This window comes from Amphiprion ocellaris, chromosome 14, assembly GCF_022539595.1.
Source record: "Amphiprion ocellaris isolate individual 3 ecotype Okinawa chromosome 14, ASM2253959v1, whole genome shotgun sequence".
NCBI lineage: Eukaryota > Metazoa > Chordata > Actinopteri > Pomacentridae > Amphiprion > Amphiprion ocellaris.
In genome coordinates, this window is record NC_072779.1 from 27,626,701 (window position 1) to 27,636,311 (window position 9,611).

Consider the following 9,611-nt stretch of genomic DNA (forward strand, 5'->3'; position numbering starts at 1 on the left):
TAACATGCTTGATCAGAGTCCTCTCCTGATAACAAAATACATTCACAGCATGTGTCATAGCGCCACCTGCAGTATTTTAAATAAATGGCACCTGCACCAACTTTCTCAGACGTCTACAAAATTTGGCATGCATATGTAGCACATCAGGGTGAACCAAAAATTCTCTTGAACCTATACCCTAAACCCAATAGGAAGTCCACCATTTTGAATTAAGTGTGAGATTTTGTGCGTATTTGGTCATTTTCAGTGGTTAATTACTCACAGGGAGTAACTCCAAAAGACCTTAAACTTGGCCAGTATATACAGCACGCCTAAAGGTTGAAAGTTTGTGAAAATTGTCATCAGTCAAAGGGCGTGGCCACGGCAACCCCCTGTGCTTTGATGCTTTGCCATTAAAGAAGAAGTGCTGTATAAATCCCTTGTACAGCCATGGCCAAAAGTTTTGAGAATTACACTAGGTTTTTACAAAGTTTGCTGCTTCAGTGTTTTTAGATCTTTTTGTCCGATGTTACTATAATATACTGAAGTATAATTACAAGCATTTCATAAGGGTCAAAGGCTTTTATTGATAATTACAGTAAGTTTATGCAAAGAGTCAATATTTGCAATGCTGACCCTTCTTTTTCAAGACCTCTGCAATTCGCCCTGGCATGCTGTCAGTTAACTTCTGGGCCACATCCTGACTGATGGTAGCCCATTCTTGCATAATCAATGCTTGGAGGTTGTCAGAATTTGCGGGTTTTTGTTTGTCCACCCGCCTCTTGAGGATTGACCACAAGTTCTCAATGGGATTAAGGTCTGGGGAGTTTCTTGGCCATGGACCCAAAATTTCGATGTTTTGTTCCCCGAGCCACGTAGTTATCACTTTTGCCTTATGGCAAGGCGCTCCATCATGCTGGAAAAGGCATTGTTCGTCACCGAACTGTTCTTGGATGGTTGGGAGAAGTTGCTCTCGGAGGATGTTTTGGTACCATTCTTTATTCATGGCTGTGTTCTTAGGCAAAATTGTGAGTGAGCCCAGTCCCTTGGCTGAAAAGCAACCCCACACATGGAGGGTCTCAGAATGCTTAACTGTTGGCATGACACAGGACTGATGGTAGTGCTCACCTTTTCTTCTCTGGACAAGCTTTTTTCCAGAAGCCCCAAACAATCGGAAAGGGGATTCATCAGAGAAAATGACTTTAACCCAGTCCTCAGCAGTCCAGTCCCTGTACTGTTTGCAGAATATCAGTCTGTCCCTGATGTTTTTCCTGGAGAGAAGTGGCTTCTTTGCTGCCCTTCTTGACACTAAGCCATCCTCCAAAAGTCTTCACCTCGCTGTGCGTGCAGATGCACTCACACCTGCCTGCTGCCATTCCTGAGCAAGCTCTGCACTGGTGGTGCCCCGATCCTGCAGCTGAATCAACTTTAGGAGACGGTCCTGGCGTTTGCTGGACCTTCTTGGGTGCCCTGAAGCCTTCTTCACAACAACTGAACATCTCTCCTTGAAGTTCTTGATGATCCGATAAATGGTTGGTTTAGGTGCAATCTTAGTATCAGCAATATCCTTGCCTGTAAAGCCCTTTTTGTACAAAGCAAAGATGGCTGCACGTGTTTCCATGCAGGTAACCATGGTTAACAGAGGAAAAACAATGATTTCAAGCACTACCCTCTTTTAAAGCTTCCAGTCTGTTATTCTAACTCAATCAGCATGACAAAGTGATCTCCACCTTGTCCTCATCAGAACTCTCACCTGTGTTAATGAGAGAATCACTGACATGATGTCAGCTGGTCCTTCTGTGGCAGGACTGAAATGCATTGGAAATGTTTTTGGGGGGATTAAGTTCATTTTCATGGCAAAGAGGGACTTTGCAATTAATTGCAATTCATCTGATCGCTCTTCATAACATTCTGGAGCACATGCAAATTGCCATCATAAAAAATGAGGCAGTAGACTTTATGAAAATGAATATTTGTGTGATTCTCAAAACTTTTGGCCACGGCTGTACATGCTGCAATCTGCCTCAAACTTTACATGACTGATCACAGTCCCGCACTGATAACATCCATATGCTGATGTTCACTCACAGAGACAACGCCACCTGCTGGAGAGGAAATGACATATTTTACACATGTACATATTGTTATTCGGTTGCCCATATTCATGTTCATTATTTTTTCATCGTCTTTACACTGGCTTCCAGTTATTTCTGCCTCTCTATATTGGCTCTCATTATGTTTCAGTCTCTTTACACTAGCTTCAATACATTTTGTCCTTCTTTTAAACACCAATTTGAGTGTTTGTATTTTTTAAGACTTGTATGTGCCATTTTGCCTCCTTATAAAGCATAGTGTAACTCTGCAAAATGGTCTATTTTTGCACATACCATTTCTACAAACTTTGTGATATTATCCTTGAAATTGGTCAGCTACGTCTCGAAGCTTTCACTTTTATGTCACACCACCGTATGGGGCAGACAATAAAGTCTGCCTGTCTGTCTGTCTATCAATCACACCAAGGATAGCAATGTGGAGGTATTGGAAGCATGGCCAACTGGGAGGCGATTCTGTACATCTGTCTTTGCCTGGAAATGCCTTGGAATCCCTGATGAGGAGCTGGAGCAAGTGGCTATGGAGTGGAAGATAAATACTACTTTGCTTAGACTGCTGCTTCTGCGATCAGATTTTAGAAAGGCTACAGTGGGTAATGATGATGACATACATAAAAGCAGTTGCAACTGATTATTAATAGTATATCCAGCGACAGCATAGAAAGTGTTTGTATTACTGATGAACCTACAGAGAATTATCAGCTTAATCTGCAGTCCTCTTCAGCACCAGACAGTCTAACATCACCAGTAAAGGAAGGTACAGGCTGTGGAAAAGTATTTCTTGATGTCTTCAATTTTTTTTGCAACTTTCTCACACTTAAGTGTTCAGGTCATCAAACTAATATTTCTATTTAATATTATACTACTCCACAGAATAGTTTTAGTTCGGCCACATCAGATGGTCTTTAATCATGAACAGCCATTTTAAGGTCTTGTCACAGCATCTCAACTGGAGGCCAGACTTTCACTCCTTCACTCCTAAAAATGAATTTTGTTCTTTTTGAGCCAATCAGAGGTGGACTTGCTTGTGTGCATTGGGTCATGATGCATAAAGCATTTGTGCTTGAGCTTTAGGTCATAAGTTGATGGTGGATATTCTCCAGGAGGATTTTCTGATAGCAGAATTCACGGTTCCATCAGTTATGACAAGTCGTCCACATCCTCAAACAATCACACTACCACCACCGTGTTTCACTGTTGGTATCATGTTCTTCTATAGAATGCAATACAGTGGTCCCTTGCCATATCGCGGTTCACTTTTCGCGGTCTCACTGTATCGTAGATTTTTTAATTGCATTTGATATCGCTGGATTTTGCAGTGTTCAGGTATTTTTAAACATTATTGTGGCGAGCAGCATTGAAGAATGATGCTGCAGAAAGGATATCTGCTTTTTAGGCACTCTGCAACTGGCAGTTGCTTTTATTTTGCCACACACAGAGACCAATATTCCAAAAAATGTAGCAGTAAGTCATTAAACACACTATATTTAACAATCACCGTCCTGACAACATAACACTTTACCAGACTAACTAGACTGGCTAAACCACAAAAACACAATAAAACACAAACACTAATAACACTGTAACACTAACATAAACCACAATAATGACATTTAAACCTCCAAACACCCTGAACTCTCATGGTGCAATTGCAGCACAACAGTTCAGTCATAGTGACCGGCTCTGCGATAGCTACATTATTTTAATGATTTTTGCAGTTAAATAAGCATTTTCTAGCCTAAAAAATTGAAATAAAAATTAGAAAAAATATATAATAAATAACAAAAGAATATTTAATCAAAATATAATGCATAGTACAGTGCTGGGTGCTGATTGGCTCAACGACCGTAGCATCAGTCTCCTTTGTCTCCCGTGTGAAGCATGCATTCAGCATCTCGCCTTGTCCATTTCACAGACATTCTAAATGCTGGACATAGTGTTGCTCTGCGGTGTGTGGGGGCGGGTTTATAAAGCCTTAAAATATATCTAAATAATAAAATATATACGGTCGGTAGGGGGGTTTGGAGCGTAACCCCGCGATAGACGAGGGACCACTGTATTTGCTTTACACCAGACGTAACTGGACCCATGTTTTCCAAAAAGTTACATCTTTGACTCATCAGGATGTTATCCCAAGATGTTATCTTGTGGCTCATGAAGATAATTTTTTGCAAATGTGAAAAAGCGTTTTACATGCTTTTTGGTCAGGAGTGATTTGACTAAAAAACCCTTGTAGCTCTCACATCGATACCAGTTCCACCCAATTTCTTCCCTATTGCAGAACCATATAGATGCACCTTAGCTGAGGCCAGTGAGGTCTGCAGTTATTTCAATTCTGGGTTCTTCTGGGTTAGATCTAATCCTTCTGGATTAGATGTCAATATTCTCTTGGAGAAATGTTGGTTGGCCGGTCACTCCTGGGAAAGTTCACCACTGTTCCATGTATCCTCCATTTGTGGATAATGTGTATCACAGTGGTTCTCTGGAGCCCCAGAGCCGTAGCAATGGCTTTGTAACGCTTTCCAGACTAAGAAATGTCAATTATTTTGTTTCAAATCTGCTTTTGAATGTCTTTAGAACGTGGCATCATGTGATGCTTTTTGAGACCCTTTAACTAATTCACAATGCCAGACAGGCATTGGTAATGTTTAGGACCAACAAACCTGACATTAATCATGTGAGGGTGTGGCTGGTGAAACTCAACCCAACTGCCAAATGAATTTGACATTTGCTAAAAAAAATGCATCACCTCCTAGTAACATGAGTATTTTTTCCTCATATGAACAATTATAAACATTCATGCTTTCAAAAAAAAAATATATTTAAAATACAGGCCTAAAGGAGAAACTAAATGCAATGAGAGTGACTACACCTGTGATCACCAACCCATACATTAGAAAATCAGTGAGAATTGAAACCAAATTGAGTACATCTGCAATTTCAAAAAATGCAGCAAACACTCTGAAGAACCAATCCCCTCCTGTACACCACCTTTTCACCCACTACCCTTAGGCTGTCATTTCAGATGTATTTTGTGGATATGCCAAAAATACAAGCTGACAAGGTTACTACCTTGTAAGTATAAAATAAGGACAAATGGTATCAATTACAGTATCAGTAATCCTCTCACCACTTTGTTGCGGCTCTTAGACATAGCCACTTCCATCTCCTCTAAGCTACTTTCGCTTGGTGAGCCGAACACATCCATTGGTTCCTCCTCCTCCTCCTGTTCCTGCATCTTCAGACTATTTGCCACAGACTGGATAGCCCGCATCCATTCTTCTCTGAGAAGCCAAAACACACAGAATTGTCAGGCATTACATCAATTAGGCTTTAAACAAATACATCAAGCATTGGAGAGTCAGACTGTTATCTAATTTGTAATGTAAACTAAAAATGGCAGCTTGTCTGCTATGATATTTTACCCTTTTCTTACCTCTCCTCATTGTTTTCCACATGAAAAGTACGTTCAATGACCGTGGTCCACTGTAGGCAGCGGATGACAAATGTATTAGGCCGGGGTCTTTCAGTCTTCATTAACTGGCATTCTGAAAAAATAAAATTAAGATTCATGTTTACAGAAAGTTGATTAGATTTAAACAATGGGGCCAGATATATATAAAACTCCCAACACTCAACTGATAGCCTTTGAAAGAAAAAAGCTCTTCCTGTCAAGAAAAGGCAATTGCTCAATGTTATGTTTTACGAACTAGAAGACTGACCTGCGACTGAAAAGTTGTTGAGTGGCGGGGAACTCTGGTCGTTTAAATCTGGTTTCTCTTTGTAGCCAATGAAAGAACCGTCGCTCTTCAAAATGAAATACCTGGGCCTCCATGTTTTGATATATTCACCTGAATCAGAAAGAGATGCAATTTTAATATAAAAAAATCTTGAGCTCAATCTAATTTACATGTAGCATTATTCAAATTAGGGTTTTCCTAGTGTCTACCTGATACCAAGCCTTTATCTCTACTGTAAACTTTCAGCATATACACACGTGATACTCATGTTCCTTACCTCTTTTGTGGAGCCAACCCTCTCTGACAATATTAACTTCATTCATGATGACAGATACGTTTCAGAGGAGGTCAGGAACAGGAAGTCAGGGAGGGGAACAGCGGATTTCTCTCTTTGGCCAGTTCAAATCTCAGACAGTGATACAAGCTGAACAGCAAATGCTAAATGAAACAAAAAGTGCAAATAAATAACAAATAATGTCAATTACTCTTAGAACAGAAACAAGCTAACAGAGCAATATGGTAGTACAGAGAGACAGACATAAAACCAGTCAAAAGTCTAGACACACCTTCTCATTTAATGGTTTCATTTATTTCAGTAACAATATTAAAACTATGAAATAACGCATATGAAATTATGTAGTAAACAAAAAAGTGTTAAACAAGTCAGAATATGTTATATATTTTAGATTCTGTAAAGTAGCCCCCTTTTGCTTTGATGACAGCTTTGCACACTCTTGGCATTCTCTCAATCATCTTCATGACATATATCCTGGAACGGTTTTCCAACAGTCTTGAAGGAGTTCCCAGAGATGCTGAGCACTTGTTGGCTACTTTTCTTTCACTCTGTGGTTCATCTCATTCCAAACCATCTCAATTGGGTTTAGGTCAAGTGATTGTGGAGGCCAGGTCATCTGATGCAGCACTCCCATCACTCTCCTTCTGGTCAAACAGCCCTTACACAGGCTGGAGGTGTGTTTGGGGTCACTGTCTTGTTGAAAAACAAATGATGATCCCAATATGCCCGAACAAGATGGGATGGTGCTGCAGGATGCTGTGGTAGCCATGCTGGTTCAGTGTGCCTTGAATGTTGAATAAGTCACCGACAAAGCACCCCTTCACCATCGAACCTCCTCCTCCATGTTTCACGGTGGGAACCATGTATGTAGACACCATCCGTTCACCTTCTCTGGTCACACAAAGACACAATGGCTGGAAGCAAAAATCTGAAATTTGGATTCATCAGACCAAAGTACAGATTTCCACTGGTCTCATGTCCATTCCTTGCGTTTCTTGGCCCAAACAGCTCTCTTCTTCTTCTTGTTGATACTCAGTTGCAGCTCCTTTGCAGCAGTTCCACCCAAAGGCCTGACTAATGCAGTCTCCTCTGAATAGTATATGTTGAGATTTATCTGCTATTTGAACTTTGTGAAGAAGAATTTATGTGGGCTCTTAACTGAGGTGCTGTAAATGTGCAGTTTCTTGCAGTTTCATCATAGTGTTTGATGGTTTTTGCTACTGCACTTGAGGATATATTCAAAGTTCTTCTGTACAGCCTGCTTATCCCTACTGCTGAGAAACACCTCTACAGTATCATGTCACCATCATCCTGTTTCAGTCTACAGATGGTTTTAGTCTGGTGCTAGACATATTGCTTGGCATGCTACCCAAATACCTTAACTGTCTCATTCTACCAGAGAATCTTTTTTCAAATGCTTTAAGAGTCTTTTTCTTCTATCTTCTGGTCGTCTATCTCTGCACAGAAGTTCCGAAGTTCTGTTAGAGTGACCGTCTATTTCTTAGTTATATCCCTAACTATGCCACTTCTTGCTCAGTTTAGCTGAACAGCCAACTCTTTGAAGAACTGTGATGTTTCCAAACTTTTTCTGTTTCACAGTTATTGGAGCCACAGGAACTACTTTCATCAATGATTCCAGCTTTACATTTTTATGTACTTTGCAATTTTTTTTTACAAACACGCTTTCATTTTGGATGTATGGATATAAAGTGAGCTGTATGTGTTTATATACTATTCACACTTACAGCAGTAAGATGATATAAAAGCTAAACCCAAACTGTATATTCCTGTGGTTTAATCTGAAATTCAAATGTCTAAAACAGCACCAACACTAGATTCAGTATAAAATCATGGAGAACCCAGACAAGATATTTGCCATTCTAGCTTAATTACAAAACTGTAACAAATAAAGAGTAAGATAATAGCAGTACGGTATAATTTGCCATGACACGTTTCTGAAATGTATTGTGTCATCTAGTTAACAAATACTAGTAATGTGAAAGTTAGATGATGGGGTGCTAATGTTAGAGAAAACATTGTATACAGCCAAAATACAAAATATTATTTTTGGGAAGATACTGGTGAATATTAAATGATCACAACAACAATCACTCTTCTCATAATCTAAACAGGAAGAGCTGGTCATGGTAACTCATATAACTCAAAACAATTTAACATTTAGTTTCAGCTCATGTACCGTCCTACACTAATATACATACTGTTTATGTGGCCAGCAATAGTAATCCCTGTGAGGCTGGGATATCACTTATTATTGACATCGAAGGGGCGCTTATGATACGTATATCAACTGTTTGGAGAAGAGGGCAGGGTTTAAAAATATTTCTGCAAAAGAAGCGCAACATTCATGTATTCCCGAGAAGTGAATAAGAACTTTCATCCCGATTTTTGTATGTGATCTGAGCATCGAACAGTCGTAGATCAATAGATAATATATTACTCAACCAAGTTAGAAATTAAGAAAACTAAGATTTAGTTAGTTGTGTTTAATATTCGAATTTGCCAATCAAATCAACTTTAAGCTAGTTGTTGGCTGTTAGCTAGGCTGCCATTTCACGTTACTTAGCTAGCACTTAAACGCTGAGAGCACTTAGCTCTATGCTAAGTTAACTTCCAACCATCCACTTACGGGAGATTACGTTAGGAAATTTAAATCTAGTTGATAACATCGCCAACATTTGGCAGTGAATCTATATTTAGAAACACGAATTCACCAATTACAGACTGTTATTACATGGCATCTTGTTTAGAAATAACTTCGCTAATAAAACACATTCAGTCAAGTGTTTGTAAAGGGAAATAGATACACTGGTGCTTTTCATTCGCGACTTTTAGGTGAGTTTACCACTGTGCCGTAATATTAATAACGCATGCCTGTCTTAGGATAACCTGCAAATATTTGTTAGCAAACAGTGTCAAACATTAGCGATCATATGGTGTCCTGTAAGCTACTGATGTAGGCTTGATAATAGCTGGGTAGTTTAAGAATCATTATTACGAGCTATGACTTGCAAGCTCCTAAATCCATCTCAAAATCACATATTTCTGACATTCAATAAGAGAACAACATGATTTAACGCATATTTCACTGACTTTATCCCACGTTCCTCTTGTTACAATGCAGTTTTGACAGGCTAGATCCAGAATAGGCCTTCCGCCCAGGAAGACGCCAGTAACTCTTCTTCTTCGTGGATTTTTATGTGATTGCTGCTCTCCTGATACACACCGTCACCTGCAGGTCAAGCGGCGCAAAATCATCCCAAACGTGAGAGCCAGCTGTATAGCTGCAGTAGACAGAACAGTTGACTGGTGGATAGTACCGTGATTGTCTTTCATTCTGACGGATTTCTGTAGCATGTGTTTAAACATATGTAATGCACAGAACCTGCTTTTTTTATACAGTTTTGCCACTCAGTGACAGACAGACAGACAGATAGATAACTCGCACATATAACGGATAAGAAAAAG

General features: G+C 39.6%; 1 protein-coding gene across 3 annotated transcripts in view; it reads right to left on the minus strand.

Annotated features, from left to right (window-relative positions):
* Window positions 1-9,372, minus strand: part of LOC111584424 (RAC-beta serine/threonine-protein kinase-like) — a 54,940-nt gene extending 45,568 nt beyond the window's left edge. For all 3 annotated transcript variants that reach the window (XM_035940650.2, XM_055017081.1, XM_023293581.3), the window contains exons 1-5: window positions 9,237-9,372; window positions 6,108-6,268; window positions 5,813-5,941; window positions 5,527-5,638; window positions 5,221-5,374 (exon numbers count right to left, since the gene is read on the minus strand). In XM_035940650.2, coding sequence (XP_035796543.1) covers window positions 5,221-5,374; window positions 5,527-5,638; window positions 5,813-5,941; window positions 6,108-6,153 — 441 coding nt within the window. In that variant the 5' untranslated portion in view covers window positions 6,154-6,268; window positions 9,237-9,372. The remainder of the gene's footprint in view (window positions 1-5,220; window positions 5,375-5,526; window positions 5,639-5,812; window positions 5,942-6,107; window positions 6,269-9,236) is intronic.
* Between the last annotated feature and the right edge of the window lie 239 nt (window positions 9,373-9,611).